This window comes from Aedes aegypti, chromosome 2 (assembly GCF_002204515.2).
Source record: "Aedes aegypti strain LVP_AGWG chromosome 2, AaegL5.0 Primary Assembly, whole genome shotgun sequence".
NCBI lineage: Eukaryota > Metazoa > Arthropoda > Insecta > Diptera > Culicidae > Aedes > Aedes aegypti.
The window spans coordinates 143,634,859-143,652,396 of NC_035108.1; the positions used below are offsets into that span (position 1 = coordinate 143,634,859).

The 17,538-nt window shown below is 35.9% G+C and overlaps 2 protein-coding genes across 4 annotated transcripts in view; one reads left to right on the plus strand and one right to left on the minus strand.

The window, feature by feature from the left end:
• The window catches only part of LOC5574864 (major facilitator superfamily domain-containing protein 6), a 27,719-nt gene extending 14,968 nt beyond the window's left edge, over positions 1 to 12,751 (plus strand). Inside the window, exons 2-8 of one of the 3 annotated variants that reach the window (XM_021842587.1) lie at positions 5,369 to 5,544; positions 6,821 to 7,621; positions 7,685 to 7,854; positions 7,917 to 8,220; positions 8,277 to 8,454; positions 11,676 to 11,861; positions 12,165 to 12,264. In XM_021842587.1, coding sequence (XP_021698279.1) covers positions 5,369 to 5,544; positions 6,821 to 7,621; positions 7,685 to 7,854; positions 7,917 to 8,220; positions 8,277 to 8,454; positions 11,676 to 11,779 — 1,733 coding nt within the window. In that variant the 3' untranslated portion in view covers positions 11,780 to 11,861; positions 12,165 to 12,264. Of the gene's footprint in view, positions 1 to 5,368; positions 5,545 to 6,820; positions 7,622 to 7,684; positions 7,855 to 7,916; positions 8,221 to 8,276; positions 9,159 to 11,675; positions 11,862 to 12,164 lie in introns of those variants that run through there. The other 2 variants (XM_001661636.2, XM_021842586.1) reach the window with 2 other exon arrangements.
• LOC5574863 lies at positions 12,285 to 14,236 on the minus strand. Its single transcript, XM_001661637.2, has 5 exons — positions 14,070 to 14,236; positions 13,874 to 13,990; positions 13,723 to 13,807; positions 12,753 to 12,839; positions 12,285 to 12,692 (listed from the first exon to the last, which is right to left on the minus strand). Exons 1-5 carry the CDS (start codon positions 14,204 to 14,206, stop codon positions 12,576 to 12,578), a joined length of 543 nt encoding a protein of 180 aa, XP_001661687.2. The 5' UTR covers positions 14,207 to 14,236; the 3' UTR covers positions 12,285 to 12,575.
• Positions 14,237 to 17,538: the final 3,302 nt, after the last annotated feature.

The window sequence follows — 17,538 nt, forward strand, 5'->3', positions numbered from 1 at the left end:
CAACTTTCACTATGGTTCTCTAACTGGATATCGAGATACGGAATATCGAGTAAAAGAGAGTTAACTGTACCATGACCCCACGGTTATGGATCAAATAGTGTGGAGTCCAACCTATAAAATTCAATAAAACAACATGGAAAACGTAAAATTGGAATTTAAAAGCCCGAATTGAATCGTTTCAAATTGGAACTTCTGTTAGTAAACTGTTTTGAGTGTAATATTTACATAGGATTGCATAAAAATTAAAAATTGTATCGGTTTCTGAAAACCATATTATGGATCAATTTTTATATTATGGATCAAATTGTGACATATTACGGATCAGTGCGCAAAATCAAGAGATTTTCAACTCAATGCATCTGTATTGCATGATTTGGCGAAAGTTATTAATGTGTCACGTATTACTGCAAAAAATAGCAGTATTAGAGCTGGAAACAATGCCCTTTTTTGTGATACTGCATTGTAGTAACTGTGACATGAACTGTTTTCGCTCCACACCAAGTTTTCCACCCATTTTTCTCTGCTAAAAAATGAAATTTACAAACCTTGATGTTTTATTAGTTTTATCCTTAGTGCTATTGTCTGAAAATGTCAAATCCAATGCTTAAAGTGGCAGAAATCTACGTTCTTTTGAAGTGATCCATAACCGTGGTAAACAATCGTTTTCTGGTCCATATTATGGATCACTAGTTAAAAGTGCTAATTTTCGGTATTTAGAATCAACAATCAAGAAAAATGTTTTCCAAAGATGAATTCTCGCGGAACATTACTAAAGGACCTATGTACAAATGAGAGATTCTCTCCTCTCTCGTTCTCTTTCGATTATAACAGTGGAATACTAAAGATTTTGGGAAGTTTTTCACTATAGATCGAAAGTCAATTTCCTTGACTAGCGTTCCATACAAAAAACGCAACAGAAGAAGTTAATGTGACTCAGTTATTAATGAAAGAGAAAGTAAACAAAGAGAGCCTCTCAATGTTAGATAGGTCCTTTAGTAATGTTCCGCGAGATTTGTCAAATACACCGTTATTTAGCGGTTGAATGTTGTGCTAAACATTACAAATAATAGAAGACAAATAATATAACATGGGAAAAATATGTTTAACGTCAACGTTTATGTTTTGAGCGAGTTATTCAATGTTGAACGCCAAAGTGATCCGTCACTGTGGGTGATCCGTAACTGTGTGGGCATGGTATCAATCTTCTCAACATCAATTCAAAAATACAATTTATGTTGAGATACATATTCTCACTCTAGTTGCTTGTGTGAATTCACACGTCGCGTGTCGAAGCCAGCTCTCACTTGGGATACATTTTTTCTTCTTCACTACTGCTACAATCACCGAATTAATTCACACAATAGGTCATGGCTTATTTTTCGTTTGATTCATAGCGGTTGCGTTTACATAGGTTGACCCATAAATAATAGATCGTCAGATCAAAGCAAATGCTTTATTAGTTTCAATTGAACCGACAGACATATTTACCGTTTAGGGTGGCTGAGCCAGTGATACTGAGTGTACCAGAAATAGTAAAAAAATAAATTTGTTAAAAAAATCTTGGTATTTGTTCAATAAGAAAATAGTAGAAAACAATTGAAAGACTTAACTTATTTGTTCCTTTGCACCAGCAATAGTGAAATTTTCCAAAAAAAACGACCTGTCTGATATTTTCAACAAATGGTCATGCGGATTATGAACAAGCCAAAATGTATTTACTAATTTGAGAGATGCTAAGTATTTTGTTTTATGATAGGGTATTTCATTTAGACTGTGCGATCGGGTGAAACCTTTGAACCGACTGATTAATTGGCCGATAAGAAATTGAGCACCGCGTAATCAGTTTCTCTATTCTAATTTTTAACGTAGTACAGTGGGTATGTATTGAAAACGTTGAATCACTTACACTTACGAAATGCATTTGTTTATTTATGACATAGAATACTAGGTGAGACATGTTTTTTTGTCGATTTTTTAGATCAGGGGAGGTAGAGATTCAAATAATAACCAGGATTTTCGTCAGGAGGGTGGTGAATGATTTCTAAGGCATTGTTCACTATTTTCGCAAAAGATAACAATGTTTTATTTCTTTTACAATTTTGCACATTTTGGGTGATTGTTTTAAACTTTGAACTAAAGTAGGACATTATGATGTACGAAAACTTTACTTATTATATTGCAATGGACAAAGTGCAATAAAAATGGGACTTAATTCATTTTATCGATTAGGTTCGATTAGGTTGGAGAAATTACAGTTTCATTCAATAATCATTTTGGAATTACAGCAGAGCAGGCATTCCGTACACAGTTCTGCAAAGATTACCCATGCAATACGTAAATTAATCCTCAGAATTCAATCTAGGGATATCTGTGATATTTCCAGGAATTCTACAATATATCTTGCGGAACACTAGGGGAAAGGTTCAAGAAGTTCCATCAAAGGTATTACATTTATTCGAAGCATAAGGAATTACTTACGAGTTTTTCCAGTATTTTCTAAATGGTTTCTCCATAAATATTTCATGGATAATTTCTATTATGCATAGGATTTCATTGCTATAAATATGGATGGATACTTCAGTTTCTAATCATAGACTTCTCTTACTGTTTATGTATATAGATGTCTAATATCTTTATATTTTTTTCTTCGTTTTGCTGATTAGGTATATGTTTACTTTACTGCCCATATTCGCATAGTCGACGTATGCGCCAATATGATCAAAATGCATTTTATCATTTCTATGTATTCTTTTCCTACTAATACACCGTCCCGTGCGCGCTTCTTCAATTCTAGATGGTCGTGCATTCGCAACGTTTTATAAAGTCATTAAACTCTATGAGTATCTCAACTAAAGTTTTAATCTATCAAGCATTCACGTTATATGACCAGCTCATTTGAGTATGCCGATAGATGATAAAAATAATTTTTCTCTAGATTTTGAACAGCTCGTATGAACAAAGCACAAGCATTGACACAAAAGGAACAAAACTTCTATGACTCACAGAATTTCTATCATTAACTTCATCTTGCCTCTTCAGCTCGCTGTTCTTTTTATTGTGAAATTGCAAGCATTACGTATGTAAAAGCACAACACAACAATAGCAGCAAGCCAAGCAAAAAGTCGTGTCTAACTTTTTATAGAATTTCATAAAATAAATTGCGTATTTCAAGTAAACTCGTATTCAAGTGAATTTCAGGAGTGCCAACATATAATCCATAACTTTGAAAATAGACAAAGAAATGAATGACTCAACGGCTTCTTCTATATGCCATTTATCGCGCCACCACGACAAAAGCAAACACAGTCTAAACTACACTTTATTCTCAATAAGTTCATTAGAGCATGCGATGAATTAAATATGATGAGAGCTGGGTCTAGGAGTTTTCTAACTGAATTCTGAAGATTCCTTTCAAAATTCTATGTTCTTATAGTGGGCTTCGGAGATTTTTCTGTAGATTCTGTAGGATACTGAGCGAAATCTGAGTATTCCTTTCGGATATTAGGGTTTTTTCTGAGAATGTATGATTAGTAATTGGGATTTTATGCCAAATCTGGCGGTTCCTTGTAAACTCTTAAGATTACGGCGTCCTGTGAATATCTAGCGGAATACTGTGAATATTTAGTTGTGTTTAAAAAAAAATGGCAGGATCTTGAGGTTTCTTAATAGGTTTTGAAATTTTCCCTCGGATTCTTGAGGATTTTCAGCAATATTGCAGTGAAATCTTAAAATTCATAGCGATAGTCTCATAATTCTCAGTAAACTCTTGGGTAGATGACAGTTTCTATCTGATTCCTACACAAGATCTTGTGGATTCGTAGCGTGCTTCTTCAGAGTTCTAGCGGATTCCTGTAGATTTTTACGGCCAACTGAGGTTTCTTATCGGACACTTAGGCTTTCATAGATCTTGAAAATTTCTGTTGAATTCATATGATCGATTAAGCTTAACAAGCTCAACTTCTAAACTTAATCAATATTCTGTTCCGAAAAATATCATATTTTTTGTGAACAGCTTTGACTGTTGCCAATCATTCTATATGAGATGCTTTACTATGTAAGAGTTATTGTCCGAAAATTGTCTATGTTCTATAAAGTAGAAAAATCATTCAGTTTAGTAACATCTTAGGAATTGCCCAGTTCTTGAATAAAGTACACTTATGCAATTTTTGTTTTTACATGGCCTATGTATACAAATTGTATACATAAAGCTTATAAAACTTAATGGAGATACTTCAACAACGAAAAGTGTGTGGAACGTCTGTCACAATTAATATGACGGGTCTATAAGTTTATAGCATAACCCTATCCTACGGAAATCTGCTTCACAGTTGACCTTCCGGAAGTTTGGACATCATTTGGATCCATAATGATGATGTAATAACGTTCAAATAGGTTCCGATTTTGGCACAGTTCCGTTTCTGGCAACTGATAATTTCAACTTTGTTGCTAAAAACGGAATCCCACTGTATTTGTTTTTAGTTGACAAAATTGAAACATGACACAAACAATCTTCCTAAGCCAATTTTTGAATTTAATTTCTTAACAAATGCACGATTGAAATTGTTAACAGATGCAAGAATACAGCCGGTACTGTAAAAACGCATTTTCCCAACAATGATAGTCGACGCGCACATTGGCAGTTTATTAAAGTCGATTATCCACATCTCGATGTTCTACATCTCGATATTTCTCCTTATGTCGATGCTTTTTTCGGTCCCTTCATTCTGCATACATTCACTCTCCATATCTCGTTATCTCCCTATCTCGATGTGATTTTCATTCCCGATGTTCTCTCTGTATGTCGATATGCCCATTATCAAAGGTTACTAGACTAGATTTTAAGGATTCAAAACAATTTGCGAAGACGAAATGACGTCTGTTTGTTTTTAGTTTTCCTGGTAACAGAGTGATTGTCAATTTAGTATTCATCAAACATTTGGTCTTTGTCTCGATCTCTCCCTATCTCGATGGTCCCTTCGATATCGAGATGTGGAGAGTCGACTGTATATTAAGTATAGTATTATATCGATTGTTAAAGTTTTTTTTTCGTCTGTAGACCTTTTGTGACAGTTAATCTATACTTGAAAGTTTTTGAGCAATGTTTTGTTAAAGCGTATATTTCATGTGTTCAGCACTTAATAATTAAAAATATGCCATCCAACGGGGCAGTATGAGCCACCTGTTATAATCCTACAATTTATATTAATAGCAGTCCATAGAAGACTGTGACTATGCAGTTATGGGCAGTTCATGTTAAAAAAAGTGCGCTAAATAATACTTCTAAGCTTAAGTGTTCTATGAGCGCTGTATTCTTCATAATATCCATCAATGTTATCTGTGGTTAAATATGTTGACCTCTTGTTTTCAGGTACTGCGCCAGTCGTACCCTTCATGCCAACACTGGTTCGCCAGCTAGGCTTCTCGACGGTCATCGTGGGGACAATCTATACCGTACTACCAATCGTCGGCATGCTGGTTAAGCCGCTGTTCGGTATAATTGCCGATCGGTTTCAGCGCCAAAAGCTACTGTTCCTACTTTTTCAGGTATGTATTGCGAGGGAGCACTTATTGTTTTGGTGTGGTAACGTTTTTAACTATATACTTGTCTAATAGGATAATCAATTTTTATACAAAAACAAGCAAACCTATCTTAAGTTACACTTCTGAACAATAACACTTTTCTACGGAGCTGTCTAACTGGCGTAATTTAAGATTTTTGTATTTTAATCATTATGAATCATCCTGTTGTCCAACTTAGGGCAGTTATGTTTTATCCTCTAATTTCTTAAATCTTTGCCCCGAGCCTGCTTTTCAGGTCTTCTAAGATCAATAAAATTTTTAACTATAATATCAATAGTAGAGCAATTTGAAAATTTTAAAATGTTTGAAAATCCAATCTCCCATATTCTCCTTACCATCCTTACTATAAAAATAGAGTGCTGTGAAATTTTCAGCTTTCTAGGTGGTTATTTTAAGGAGGCCCAAAGACGATGTAGGTTTGTAACAAAAATAGTATTGAAATTTTGAAAAATGTTCCAAACATTTTAGTACTGTAATGCAAGTAGAAACTTGTCACCCCATATTGAATTTAATTTAATTATTTAATCTTTAATGATGGATGTTGCTGGAGTAACAAATCCCTTTTGAGCTAATTTTGTTTGGGATGAGATTCTCCTATCCGTTGGATTGAATTGCTCTCTTAAGCTAATTTCATTATTATAGTTCCACTATGGGATTGTAAGTTTGTAATTACATTATGGTACTAACCAGTTTGGAATATTTTTCAAAATTTCTCCATAGTAGTTTCCATATAAAACTACATCGTCTGTAGGCTACCTTCAAATGACCAACTAGAAAGCTGAACATTTCACAGAACACTATTCTTATCGGGGGACGGATCTGGTGTAGTGGTTAGAACACTCGCCTCTCACGCCGAGGACCTGGGATCGAATCCCATCCCCGACATAGTCACTTATGACGTAAAAAGTTATAGTGACGACTTCCTTTGGAAGGGAAGTAAAGCCGTTGGTCCCGAGATGAACTAGCCCAGGGCTAAAAATCTCGTTAATAAAGTCAAACCAACCAACTATTCTTATCGTTAGGATGGTAAGGAAGATATGGAAGATTGGATTTACGAACATTTTGAAATTTTGAACCGCCCTAATCAATAGTGGTTATTTGATATCTGCCTATTTCAACCTTTTGATAATGTTGTACCTAATGCTAGCAGCTGATTGCGCGACCTTACACGGTCCCACCTTAAAAGTACAGCCTGTAGATCTGCAGTATTCATTCTAAATGTATCCACGTTTATTTCCAGATCCTTTCCGCTGTACCGTTTTTCCTCATCATGTTCATTCCAGCGATTCCTCAGGAGTCGACAGTATCGTTCCACTGTCACGAAGGCGTTTCCAATCTTCGATATTGTCCCCCGAATGGTACAACTCTGGATGACTGCCTGACAGATCGGATTGTCAATGACCCCACAAGCAACTCAACTCTTCTGAGCTGCCAGATGGATTGTAAAACGGAGCCATGGATGTGGGACACAATCTGTAACTATTGGAAAGTGGAAAAGTATTGCGACCCTCAAAACATACCCACCGATAATCGCTTACGAATGACGAGTTTTGTACCGATGAATCATATCGAACTTGTCGATAACTGCCTATTTTTTATGCTCAAATCAGCCGAACTGGACAGCAACAATGTGCCTTTGTATTGCCCGGCTAATACGACCGATTTCAGGACCAGCTGCCAGGTGAAGTGCAACAATTCCGAGATTATGGAAGCTGTAACCCAATCGAAGATTCCCGACAGCGAGGCAAAAGGACTGTACCAGTTTTGGTTGCTATTTTTATTCCTGATACTCAGTTGGGCCGGTATGGCCGTAGTAGTTAGTGTAGGCGATGCGATATGTTTCGACATGCTAGGCGACAGGCCTCATCTATATGGTAACCAAAGACTCTGGGGTTCGATTGGCTGGGGAACGTTTTCCCTGTTGGCCGGATTTCTGGTGGATCACTTCTCGAACGGTAAAGCTAGCAAAGACTACACAGTTGTGTTTTATATGACTGTGATCATTATTGGAGTGGACATACTTGTTTCATCAAAGTTGAAGGTAAGTCACATGTTACGATGGCTAATGGAAGTTCTTATGACTAATAGAAATCATCCTTTTCAGCACACTCAAACAAGACTGTCGACAAACATTCTGCGAGATGTTAGTCAAATTTTCGCCTCATTCAAAATAGTGATATTTTTTTGCTGGTGCGTGTTAGTTGGTCTTGGAACCGCCCTTATCTGGAACTTTTTGTTTTGGCATTTGGAGGATTTGGCCAGTCTGCAGGAAGGGTGCGGGAAAAAAGTATACTGAAAAAAACTTAGATCAAGCTAAAGTTTTGTCCTATTCACAGATGTGGTCATGCGACATGGATTAAAACTCTCGAAGGGATCGTTATGTCGATTCAGTGTTTCGGTGGGGAGCTGCCTTTCTTTTTCCTCTCCGGGTGGATTCTTAAGAAAATAGGACACATTCATGCGATGAGTTTGGTTCTGCTGGGTTTCGGTGTACGGTTTTTGCTGTATTCATTATTAGTCGATCCTTGGTGGGTTATTCCTATCGAGTTCATGAATGGAATCACATTCGGATTGTTCTACGCCACAATGGCTTCGTATGCTAGCATTGTTGCACCACCTGGTACAGAAGCTACCATGCAGGTAATGTGATTTTTGTCAGTCATAGTGAAATCCACTAAATCTATTTGGAATTTCAGGGTTTGGTCGGTGCGGTATTTGAAGGGGTTGGAGTTTCGCTAGGCAGTTTGCTGGCCGGGAATCTTTTCTTCAAAATTGGCGGCAGCAAAACGTTCCGGTGGTTTGGAACTGGTGCTCTGATTCTTTTCGTTGTGCACGTTGTCATCCAGTTTGTGATGGATAAGCTGGGATCCAGGGGTAAGAAAGTTGACGAAAAAATTGCAAACGATTCCATGTTGAACCGACCCATAACGAACGGTACCACCAATAACGATATCGAAGTTGACTGTATCATTAGCAAAGATGATTCCATTTTGTCCCAGGCAACAGTACAGGAGGTACTCGACAGTCCAAAAAGTGAAGACATTGAGGGTAAACCCAAGAGTGATTTCTGAAACGTCGACTAACACAAACTTGTGTTTTACATGATAAAATGTATTTATCTGATATAGTGTATTGGATAAAACTTTGTTTTTTAGACCGTAATTCCACTGTATGTCGACTGAAATATGGTACAATAGAATCCGTTCAACGTAGCTACATTAAGTATCTAGCTATTTAGTTTCTGTTACATTTATCTATAATCTTCGACAATTAAACCCTAAAATTATTTAGGGAGATATTCTGGGCTGGAATTACAAATAAAAGCGTAAAAATAGCATAACGATAAAGACTTAAATTTCGCTTCTGTCGACATTTTGCTTGCTTTCAAATCCGATTACAACTACTGTGCGACACTTTAGTTCAATTGTTGGAAGTACACTGATCACACTATTATGGGTCAGCTAGTCACGATTGTTAGTAATTCTGTTCTGCCTTCAATTTAAATGCAATTGACCCATAATAATGTGATCACTGTACATCTCTACATAATTGTAAAAAAACGCCAATTGACCTCTTCTTCGGAAAATTAAAATCCCATACGAAATTTTAACAACGATTAAACTGAATAACGATCCGGCGATGATGAAAACTGAAAATTGAACATGCAAATAAAAATATAGTATTTAACAAAATTGCTCAATTTTTTCATCGTTGTTTGCATGTACTTTTTGTATAGAGATTGAATCGCTTCGCAGTCTTTGGCACTGCTTCGCTGTCTTGGCACGAACTTTTGCCTCACCGGTGGGGAAGAGTTCGAATCTAGTATGGGGCAAAAGTTGACTAGCTAAAACACAAAATATCGATACTATCGTGACTGGCTTACCTTATTAGAGCCGTACACTTATTTTTGCAGATAAATACACACTAAATTTTCATCAATAAATTACCTAAAACAGGGTTAATTTTTGTGTCTTAAAAAATAGCAGTTTTCCGCAAATCCAAGTGATGTTTGGATTACTTTTCCCGCACAGTCAGGCATATTTTGCTTAAACTAGTACAGGTCGGACTCGATTATCCGGAATATCGATTTTTTTCTCACTTCGGATAATCAAATCACTAAAAATAAATAAAATCTACGATAAAAGAGCTTGAATATTTTTTGTTGTTTTATTTATATGATGCAGTGGTGTAGCCAGAAGTTGTTTCTAGAAACATTACGACTTTTGGAAAGAAAACAATTTTTTGACCAGCATACACAAAAAAACCCTTTTTCCAACCCCCCTTATTCTATTCACTCTAAAACTGCTAAGTCATTCATATAGTATATTGCAATACTAAATTATCCCATATTTATGCATAAAAACTGAAAAACAAGTATATCAAAAAAACATATTCCGGATAATCGAGTCTAAAATTCCGGATAATCGAATCCCACATAACCGAGTAGCTGGATAATTGAGTCTCCGGATAATCAAGTCCGACCTGTATATGGATTTCAGGAAATATGCATTTTTTCCGCGAGATAATATATTGCTCGAGCTTTTGCCCCCACTAAGGGCCAAGAATGGTTTCCAAGAATTTATGCAAAAACTAATGCATCACAAAGCAACTTTATGATAGGCCTAGAAACGCCCTAACATAAAAAACCGAAAGAGATATCGTTTTTATTTTGTTCCATGCAATGAAAGTTCGACCGAAAATTACAAGTTTCACGTATAAAAACAACAAATCGACATATCTTTTCCAAATCTCACTCGATTTCTATAATGCTTGGAGTGAAAGTCCCTTACTTGAATAGCATTCGAACCACCACGGCGTTTAAAACATTTGTTTCGAATTGAACTAGGAAACTTAAAAAGAAACTCTAGCCGCACTCGAATTTTCGCCCACTTCACTGATTGATTTACACGGGACTAATTTAAAATGTAATGTATTATAAAGTAGTGTGTAAAATGTATGACTATTTTTTACCAGCAAAAAATCTAGCATTATAGTAATCAATGAGGATCTCTTGAATAAAACATGCTGCCCATTTAACAAAATGAAAATGTATATTGCGCTTAAAAATTGTTGTATTGTTGAATTTACATATATGATGTGTTGGTCAAAAACAGCTCGATTGAGTGCGAATCGTACTCTATTTTGAGTACCTTAGTTTAAGCGTGCATTGTTATGGGGCCTTCCTGAGCCGAGTGGCTAGAGTCCGCGGCTACAAAGCAAAGCCATGCTGAAGGTGTGTGGGTTTGATTCCCGCTCTGTCCAGGATCTTTTCGAAACGAAAATTTCCTTGACTTAACTGGGCATATTAGAGTATCATCGTACCTGTCCCAGTGAGGACGTTATGCCAAGAAGAAGGAGATGAAGGTTACTGCGGTTGATCTTATAGTACAGTGTACCCAAGTAACCAAATAGCACTTTAATTCGCCCTTCGTGCTTATATAGGGCTATCATAGAGCTGACATGCTCTATATTAGCCGTATAACAGCCCTATAAGGCCAAAAAGGCGAATTAGCGGGCCAGTGGTTACTTGGGTACCCTCGTTAATTTGAACGATACCTCATGCAAACCATCGGGGTTCATTTTTAATTTGAACAACTAGTCACCCTAGAATCGTGCTTCTGGTTACCTTTTTCACTGGTTTGTTTTGATTCTGCGCTCCGTTCCACAGCGTTCCATTTCACTTTACTCCGTTCCATGAGCTAAATGATGTTTGAACTATTTTTAATCTAAACTATGTGCAAATTAGCGGGGTACAAATTAAAAAGTGTTCAGATTAAATGTGGTCAAACAAACGGGGGTACCCGGTAGTATTACTAAAAGAAGTTATTTTTATTACACAAAATAAACGAACTTTTTTTGAAGATAAAATGTAGGGATGTGATATTTGAGAAAAGTACTAACATTAGCATAATTTGAATGTTTCAAACGTGTAACTTGTCCCTTTAAAACAACTTATCTATACCTAAAACACCAAGGATCCTTTCCTGTTGAAAAACTCTGTGAGACTGAATCAAATCACACTCATCATTATCATCGAAGCGCCAATGTTTAATCTGTTGGGCTACATCGCATATTGCTATCTTATTCCCTACCAGACGTAGCAGTAAAGATTGCATTCCGCAAACAAGGCTACAATACCATCGTAGATAGTCGCAACTTTGTAGTCAGTGGTCTAGCGACGAACGAATACAATATGTGATAGATAAACTGCGTGGAAGTTCCGTGTTGTTATAGTGATTAGCGACTGGACTAACTGATGAGTGAGGGTCGTGCTTGACAGTGTAAGCTACATTTCTTAAAATATTGTTCGCTTGTTAATAGAAATCTAAATTATTGCATGACAGCACGACAAATGTTATCAAACCAAAAGTTGCATTATTAGATTTTCTGCTTGATTGATTATTCATTCAATAAACTTAAATGCACAACTGTCACATAAGAGGGAATATCTTTGATATGTTTTACATCACAATAACTGACAGTTGTGCTTTTGAGAATGTTCAGCTGCACGAAATTGAAGCATGTGACTACTATCATTGTACATGCAATGGATGAATAAGAGCCTAATTATGTCTATATTACAGATACTCGTATTGCATATACTACACCAGAGAATGCGCTACACCACTTAGATGACGATCAGCCAATTGTACCAGTGGACAAATAGGTATGCTTTCACTTAATTATACAAAATAAGTCGTCGCTGCTGTTTCATAGAAGATTTTATTGATATGACAAATAGGTAGCACATGTTTTAAATATATGTGTAAATTGTTACTACAATTATCGTGATTAAAATATTACATTTGTCCTAAGGATATCTGTTTTCGTTGGCATAAAGGCTATTAAGTAGTGTAATAAAACCTTCCTTAAGATAATTTTATTATTTTGGGTAGATAAATGCATGCACTTTTTTCCAAACCACCGAAAGCCTCAGCTACAGTTCCTACGCGAGTTTGATTATCCATGCTCACCGTAATGTGTAACATTTTGTGCTAAGATTTTCTGATTCCTTTTTTACTATTAGCCACTAGAGATTCTTCATAGTGTAACTGTTGCAGCTTTGATGCACACTGGTTAACCTTTAGTTCCTGAATGTCGAGTGCCTTAGCCTTTAGGAGAGGGGTGGAATTTAAATGTTTGATCAAAAAATAAAATACGATTTTACTTACACGTAAACTTTTTGCCCTTTGGTGAATTTGGTGCATTTGATTCTTAATCCGAACAGCCTTTTCTCTGTAGATTTTTGCCTTGTTGACCTTAAAGAGGGAATATTTGATTTAAAACCATTTGCAGTGGGGTGCTTATTACTTATCAAAAGTTCTCAACCATTCAAATTCAAATAAGCCAACATTGAAAAAAAATCATAGGTACATAGGTACGCAGGTAGGCAGCGTATTCGTAAAGGAAATTTTCTCAACTTCCCAGGACATAAAGTATCTTCGTACCACGATATACCACGACGTACAAAATGGCCAATTGTCAAAGAAAGCTCTCGGTAAAAACAACTCTGGTAGTGCTCAAAAAGAACACTAAGAAGCAGGCTATGTCCCAGTTGGAACGTAAAGCAAGAAAAAAGAAGAAAATGGGCTGAAAATGAATGTTATAAAATACCGATTTGTTTGATCACTTTTTATCTGAACACTTTTACTTTGACTCCCGCTAATTTGCACACCATTCAAATTGAAAATGGTTTAAAAATCAATCATGCACATAGAATGAATTCTTGGTTGATGGTCGATGAAGTTTCAATAGGATAATGTACGGCTTCGGCACCATTCGACTATTCTTCTTCTTCATGGCATAACGTCCCACTGATTAGTTTGAATTTAGTGGAAATTACAAAGTTGTGCAAGTTTAACTGGAGGTCATATTTTAAAATTCATCTTAAATTGTTTGGTTCAAATTCGGAGGATTCCTCTTTGTGGTTTAAATTTAGAAAACCACACGAAATTTTTATTTTGAATATGCAGTCAAGTCCCAAAATTTTAACAAGCGATAATTATCGATGGTACTTTTCAGTTGGGAAATGATTGTAATTTTAGTTAAAAATATTTCGTTCACAATAGGAGCTTATTCATGAGACAAAACGGTATAATTTATATATCAGTACGATGTGTCTTCTTTCTTCATATATCATACCATTTCACTTATCTGTTGCACTTCTTGTGTGTTGTAAGCAAGTTTTTCATTTGCAAGTGCTATCTGCATTTCCTCTTGTTTTTCCCTAAGACAAATATAAAAAAAAAACAATTAATAAAGATTATATTCCGTTCAAAATGTATATGCTTACAGTAGCTCTTTCAAATTGCTTTTCACTTGATTCAGTGTTGGTTCGTACATTTGAAGAAGACCGGATGAGAGCGCTCTCACTGTCTCTGTGTATTCACCAGTGTCCACTCCCTCGGCTCTGAAATCGACAAAGGTAATTTTGTTTACGATTTTGTGCGATCTCTTTTAACTTTGAAAAAAACCATTGCTATACTTACATATCCTCTGACATCGCAAATAGTTTATTTAAAAATGGAAACAAAACGTTTGAAAAATCACTGATTTTAAACAAACTAATGTAACTGTTCTTTATTTCACATCCGAAACTCTGCTGATTTGGTTTGTTTTTGTTCATGCATGCGCATCTTCATTTTTCAGAGGGGAACTCACATGAAACTAAGACCACGTTCATGAAACTACAGTATCTTACAATAAAAATGCGCCACAGCTCATTCGTTTTCACCCGCATATTCATAGCTTAAGGCTGGTTTGCTACTGACAAGAAAAGGAATCGTCTATCTCGATGCGTGGAAAATTTCTCCCAAGAAATGGTCAAGAAAATCACTTATTTCTGATCGCAGTACGCAGTTGAGAAGAAATGTCACTTCAAAGGGGGCTCTCTGTAGGAAATTTCTTGACCCTTTCAGTCAAGGAATTTCTTTACTTTTCTTGAGCGAAACAGCATACTTAGCTTTAAATGCGAAAGTGATGCTGTTTTACAATGGTGATTAGTGTATTCCAGTCAAAGTCATAACGATAACTTTTGAATGAAAATCACCACAATCATTTTACTGCTACATTTTGGAAATTTATTTATTTATTTATTTATTTATATTTGTTAATTTGCAATGTAAGGTTACACCTTTTTCAATTATTGCATTCCGAATTCATTTTGTTACAAAAACACTTAAAACTAAACATAACAGTTTCTGAATTCTGTTCACTTATACGTTGCTATTTTCATATTTCTAATACTAATTCCTTCTGTTGAAAAACTCTCTGCACTCTGTTCGGAACCTATCCAATCGATCAATAGATCTTATTTCTAGAGGTAGTTGGTTCCAAAATACAACGCCACGAACGAAGAAGGTACCACCATAATGAGATGTAGCATACTGCGGTAAAACAAAATTACATGTACGCATGCTACGGAATGGTTGCAGTTTAGTGAAGAGATAATGTGGTGTAGTTGTTTTGATAATCTTAAAGAGTGTTATGCAAGAACGTAGTTTAAAGAAATCATAAAAATTACAACCTAATAATTTGTGCTGTAGTCGTGAAACACTAGAAAATCTTGTTAAACTATAGACCCATCTAACACAGCAGTTCAGGGCAACTCTTAATCTGTCAAGGGCTCGAGCTGAAGCATTGTGTAATAGCTCTATACCATACAAAAAATGCGGAAGAATAAGTGATTTAAACAATCTAAGCTTAATTTCAATAGAAACCATATTAGCCGTGAGCTTAAGGTGTTTTAAACCTCCATAGATTTTTCCACATTGAGTATTAATGTGGGAATCCCATTCTAGATCATGTTGAAATATCATCCCTAGGTTTGAAACATGATTTACATAAGAAAGAGTTTCACCTCCTAAGGAAATGACCGGTAGTGACTGGGACTGACGAGCCCTTGAAATATGCATTATTTTAGTTTTAGAAGCATTAATAGGTAGAGTATTGCGACATGACCAATCGTAGATGTTTGATAAATCTTCATTGATAAGGTGAGCCATTTCTGACGAAGAAAGGTTGCAGGAGTGAAAATAAATTTGAACATCGTCAGCGAACATGTGTATAGAACAATATTTCAATACAGACGGTAGATCATTTATAAAAAGGGTAAACAGTAAAGGGCCTAAAACTGATCCTTGCGGGACTCCTGAGACAATTTGAGCTATTTCAGAAAGGTTTGCATCAATTGAAACCTGTTGCGAACGATCCGTTAGATAGGACTGCAGAAGATTCACGGCGGGAGCAGAGAAGTTGAATTGATCCGAAAGTTTGCGAAGCAGTTGATAATGGGAAACTCGGTCAAACGCTTTAGAAAAATCAATTAAAAGCAAAAAAGCGATTCCTTTCCTATCAATTGTACGATGAACATCATCATGGACTTTTAAAAGAGCAGATGTTGTATTGTGCCCCGCACGAAAGCCTGACTGAACATCCGTTAAAATAAAAGATTAAAATGATTCAAAAATTCAAGCATTTGATTTTTCAGTATTTTTTCAAAAGCCTTTGAAAGCGCGCTTAAAATGCTTATAGGTCTTAGGTTTTTTAAATCGCAGCCTCTAGATTTTTTACGAATTGGCAAAATTTTAGCTGTTTTCCATGCTCGTGGGTAGTTACAAGTCAAAATGATTGTATTGAAGACATGAGTAATTGGTGTAATCACAAACGGTAAGATCAATTTAATGAATTTAAGAGGTACACCATCTAATCCAACAGCATCCGAAGTAATACTATTGATCATTTTATCGATTTCGTATTCATTAGTAGTAACAAATCTGAAACCATTTTCGTTCGGTGGTGGTAATCGAGGAAAATAATTATCGACGGTGAAGTTAGACGCAAAGTAGTTGTTGATCTCATCACAAGAGTTGTTGAAAAGCATACCAGCGCCAGATTTTTTAACATTTATCTCTTTCAGTCTTCTCCACAAGTCATTATTTGAACGAGATAATTCAGATGAACGAGAAATATAATCGGATTTAGCTTCATTGATTAGCATTGTTACTCTATTTCGTAAGCGTTTGTATTGGTCTCTTTCTTGTTGACCTTTAGTCTGCTTCCAAATACGATACGCTAAATCTCGCTCTACCATTGCTCTTGAAATGTCATTGTTGAACCATTTATTATGTCTGAAAAGCTTACTAGAACGAAGAGGTACGAAATGATCAAAAAGTGATAAAACTACTTGATTGAAATAGTCTAAAGCTAAATTAGAATCATTGATAGAGTAAAGAACTGACCAATCAATTGCAGTTAAAGTGTGATTTAGAGATTCAAAATTTATGTGTTTGTAATCACGAAATAATATTGCGCTACTGAAACATGATCGAGCTACGTTCAAAGAAGAAAATATAATATCATGAGCCGAGAATCCAGGTCCGGACACTTGGTTGAAATTGAGTATAAATTCAGGATCGTTTGTGAACATCAAGTCTATTTGAGAACTTCCGCCAGAATAATAATGAGTTGGCTCGTTTCCAACACATGTAAACCCGAAATGATCAAACACACTACAAAAACGATCGACTACTGGAGAATCCCTCTTAACGTTCATGTTGAAATCGCCTAATAATACAATATTTTTGTACTTTAAGATATGATCACTCAACTGTTGAAAAATAAGTTCACAGCAGTCGACGCGTGGAGGGTTGTAGAAAATTCCAAGCAAAAACTTGTCAGCCCCTGTTGATACTTCGACAAACAAAAATTCAGTATTACAGGCATTACCCAGCCCCACAAATAAATCTGAAGCAGAAACTTTTTTGCAGTTAAGATTATTTCTAAAATAAAGACAAACACCTCCCCCTCTGCCATAGTTGCGATCATTTCTAATCAATTTGAAACCATCCACAGCGATAGTATCGTCAGAAATATCGTTAGTCAACCATGTCTCAGTCAAACAAATCAAATCAACTTTTCCATTGTGAAAACAGGAAGTGAACTCATTGAACTTACTAA

Bases quoted from the DNA above. Each gene is read 5' to 3' on its own strand.
- LOC5574863 (XM_001661637.2), bottom strand. From the start codon at position 14,206: ATGAACAAAAACAAACCAAATCAGCAGAGTTTCGGATGTGAAATAAAG. The intron at 13,808-13,873 runs GTAAGCATATAC...TATTTGTCTTAG, and splicing joins AGCAATTTGAAAGAGCTACT to GGAAAAACAAGAGGAAATGC. The intron at 12,693-12,752 runs GTAAGTAAAATC...CCTCTCCTAAAG, and splicing joins AAAGGGCAAAAAGTTTACGT to GCTAAGGCACTCGACATTCA.